Raw genomic sequence first — 4,246 nt, forward strand, 5'->3', positions numbered from 1 at the left:
TTTTGTCATAGTACCCCCAAGAATTTAAAACTACTTTCACCCCTGGTAATAGGTACAAGGGACAAGTTAAATATATGAATATGTTGGTAATTTTTTTCCATAATTCATTAAATGCTAGTGAAATGGAGGCAAACAGTAGTCTGTAGCTAAGCTAACTATGCTAAATGGTTGATAATCTCACAGTCTACTCACCTCTCGGAGAAAAACTGGGTTATAAATGAACACTCTTGCCTTTTTCTCTCTCTCCGTCTCTCTATTTTGTTTTTGAAAACTTAATTTTATAACTTTTCTTAACAGCATAGTAACTGCCACAGTCGTTTCACAGCAGCTGTATTCAGCTGCAGCTTCTACTTACTGCAGCTGAACAGCGTCACAGTCAAGCGCAAACCATTTCATGCACATCCAGGGGGGTTCAGGGCAAAAACGGATGTGTGTTTTTCGGTCTGGGAGGGGTAACGTAAAATTTTTACTGCTAAAAACAATCTTTGAAATTACAAAATGATTAATTTTGTAATTGACAGGGCCTCGATTTTTTTTATTTTATTTCTATGAACAAAATACAAATAATTAAATTGTGGAGGGCCCCCTGCTGGTCAAGGCCCCTAGAATTGTCATCACTTCCCCCCCTATACCGCCCCCCTGCTTCTAACTCAAGTAAACTCTGAAAGTAAGCAAAGTAATAATAAATAATACCAAGGGAAAAAGTATATGAATAAATAAACTTGTGATCAAAAATACAATAATCAATATAATAGAAAACACTCAGTATGTTCCGATGACATCACTACGGGTGCGTTCACACTGCAGCCTGAAGTGACCCAATTCCAATTTTTTGGCAAATCCGATTTTTTTGCCGGGGCCCCCAGGTGAAAAAAAAAGTATACTAAATTTTAACATACTTTAGTATACTTTTATCGATGAAACGCAGATTGGCGTAACATAACACCGGAAACAACCCTGCTTGAAAATAGAACCGGGAAAATGTTTGGAACTGAAAACAACAGGTTAGGATGGATATGCTAACTGAAGCAGGAACACCGCGTGTGCACCCACGATGAACCGCGTTAGTTTAAACTGCAACAGAAGTTAAGTTAGCGATTGTGTTTGTTTGTGTGTGCGGGCGTGCTCGCATGCTGACACGGACTCATAATCCCGGCTCGTCACGGCCCCTCCATCACATAGAATAATCATTACTGATGTTCAGCTACTAATTCTTCTGTTTGTTTTTGAAAATTTGTTTCCCAATATTTTGGTATTACTGTGTAAACATAGTTGAAAGATCAAGTTTGTCCTTGATTCCCTTGCGTAAAATAGGACCACAGCCTATGACAAGACATATTAATCTTGACAGGACAACACACACTTTTTGCAGCAATAAATGACTTAGAAATATCAATTGGAGTCATTCTGAAATACAACACTTCTTTTTTTTACTCAGAATTCCACAGCAAAGCTGCTAACAGCATCCATGTTTTTGTGGTAGAAAATTATTTAATCCATCCTGAGGAAGCAGAAGCAGGTAATAAATCTGATCTATAGCGCATATGTTGCCCATGATGAAAACAGTCCTGACGGCCAATTTATACTAAAGAAAATTGGAATGCAAACACAATCATCATTAAATACTCATCAAAGTGTCTGTCTGGCAGCAGCAGGCCTCCTTACACTGCAAAAACACAAACTCTTACCAAGTATTTCTATCTAGTTTCTAGAGCAAATCTTCTTGGACACCTCAAATAAGACAAAATTAACATAAAAGTAACTTTTGAGCAAGCTATACGAACTTGTTTCAAGTAAATAATTTTTTAATATACTTTTTTTTTTTCTTAACTTTTAGTTCCACTGGCAGATTTGTTCACTTACGACAATACATTTTTCTCATAGGTGAAAAAAAATCTACCAGTGGAACAAGTACTTCATCTAAAATCATAAAAAAGTATCCAGTTTAGGCCTGTCGCGATAAACGATAAATCAATTAATCACACGATAAATTAAACCCATCGACCTCATTTTAATTATCGGCTTTATCGTCTCTTCCTGCCTTTTTTCTTTCTGTTGATGACACTGAATGAAAAAAGGCTCAGCTCCGGTGCTCTTCACTGACCCTCCCTTCCCATTTCCTTAGTGTAATGTCCAGCGCACACTACACTAGTTGTCGGCCGATTGTCGGCCTATTTTCAAAACCTGAGATCACACATTAGCCGACAGAAATCCTAGGTATAACGGTTCGATCGGATTCGTCGTGCCGTGTGGTGTCCAGCCACATGGGCCCAAAATAATTTTAATTTCAGGCATTAATCAATGCTTTACTATAATCTACCTGTGATGCATGTGGCTAGAGTCAGCGTAAAGTCCTGACAGAATGAAAATCATTGTAACCTATTTATGTCAAGTTAACGATGAACAGCTGAAACTTACCGGGTTTATTAACTGCGGTAGCAATTTGGCTCCAACTCCTTCCCTTGTCACATTCTTTGCAGCGCGGAGGAGAATACGCGCTTTCTGATTGGCTACTTGTCACATTCATCAGGCTGCGTTGACTCTTCCAGTCGGGGAAAACCCCTGATTTAGATCGGAGCGGCCACAACGATCTACCGTAACACACCACACACTACAGGATGATCGGTTACGAAATCACCAGCGACAATCTTAGAACGGCCAACGATCTAAGATTTTCGTAAAGGGAAAATAGGGGCAAAAAATTGTGTAGTGTGAACTACTGCATTAGGTAGTGGGATGTGCTCATCTTCTCTATTTAAATCTAGTGATTACTGAAGGGCAATATAGTATACAGACTTCATAATCTGCACTCTTTTGGTTGAATGCAATATTTATTTCCACTTTGGCATTATGTTGTTTAGTTTTAATTCAAGTACGTTTTTTGTTAATGGAGACTGAGAATCCATTAACACTGGAACTGATTTAGTTTATCAGTTCCAGTGTTATGTGTTCTTTTGAAAATAAAGTGCATCTATCCATGTCTGGAAATCGCATGCATTATTAGTCATTTCCATTAAATCAGTGTCAAAAGGTCTTGAAACAATATTATCGTTTATCGCAATAATTTTTTAGACAATTAATCATCCAGTATGTAACGGGATTAGGCCTGTTATCGTGACAGGCCTAATCCCGTTACATGAAAGCTGAACCACTCTCACCCCTTCGTCCTTTTCCAGCTCCAGTCCCATCTCCTGAAGGTTTTGCTCAAACTCCTCCCGCTTGAAGCGCTTGTCATCCTCATGATAATTAGCCTGTTGTTCTGTGGCTGCAACCTCTGGGTCTTCCTTCAGCTGCAGTGGCGCTCGGCTGCTCCTGGAGCTCAGGCTGCGCCAAAGCCGATGGAAGTAGCCGTTGTCACTCAGCTTGGATGACTGGCGCCGGATGGCGCTGGGCTTCTGGATACCATAGGTCAGAACATAGTCCACACGCCGCTGTCCATCAGAGAAGTACGGACCAAGGGGCAGATGCAGGAGTGAGCCATCGCTCGCATACAGAGTTTTCATTGGCTGGAAAAAGGACAGTTGTATCAGAGATACATTCAGCAAAAGTGTTATTTAATAACAAGAAAGCAAAACAAGTCAACAGCCATCAGACTCACAAGCATACCTTCATTTGGATCTCACACAAAGCATGAAATGGGAAGAGATTTTCCCTGCACAGAGTTGCTCAAAATTCATATAATACCTTCTTCCTAATTTTTCTAACTTCTCTAAATCAGCTACATATTCAGCAACTGATGACATTCGGAAAAAACCTTCAAACAAAATCTGAATTGCCTGGCTAATGTAGACTGCACAAGCTGATTTCAGGTTTCAATAAAATTCTAGCAAATACCAGTAAGACATATAGTGCAAAATTCACTTTTTAAGCCCTTAAATATTTTGTATAAATTAAGTGTCTAGGAGGAAATAGTCTGAATGGTTAGTGCTCCGTTTGTGCCATTAAAATTTTCGTTTGTGCAGCTTTGGTTTCTGAGATATTAAATAATTTTTTAGGTCATCTAGAGTTCACCATCCCCCCATATTGCTCCAAAACAAACCAAAGTGGGCTAGTTCGTTAGTGCTCTGTTTGTGCAGGTTTGTGCCATTAAAACTGTCATTTGTGCAACTTTCGTCTTTGAGTTAAGTTATAATTTTGGCCAATGACGTCATCGTCACCCCATTTTGTTCCAAAACAAACCAAAGTGGGATAGTTCATTAGTGCTCAGTTTGTGCAGGTTTGTGCCGTTGAAACTGTCATTTGTGCA

The 4,246-nt window shown here is 39.4% G+C and overlaps 1 protein-coding gene across 5 annotated transcripts in view; it reads right to left on the minus strand.

Annotated features, from left to right (window-relative positions):
* The window catches only part of ano1a (anoctamin 1, calcium activated chloride channel a), a 101,927-nt gene that overhangs the window by 82,073 nt on the left and 15,608 nt on the right, over positions 1-4,246 (minus strand). For all 5 annotated transcript variants that reach the window (XR_001776433.1, XM_008404984.2, XM_008404985.2 and 2 more), the window contains exon 3: positions 3,159-3,506. Coding sequence is in view for 4 of the 5 variants with exons in the window: in XM_008404984.2 (XP_008403206.1) it covers positions 3,159-3,506 (348 nt within the window). In the remaining variant the exon portion in view is untranslated. The remainder of the gene's footprint in view (positions 1-3,158; positions 3,507-4,246) is intronic.

Source organism: Poecilia reticulata, linkage group LG3 (assembly GCF_000633615.1).
Source record: "Poecilia reticulata strain Guanapo linkage group LG3, Guppy_female_1.0+MT, whole genome shotgun sequence".
Classification (NCBI taxonomy): domain Eukaryota; kingdom Metazoa; phylum Chordata; class Actinopteri; order Cyprinodontiformes; family Poeciliidae; genus Poecilia; species Poecilia reticulata.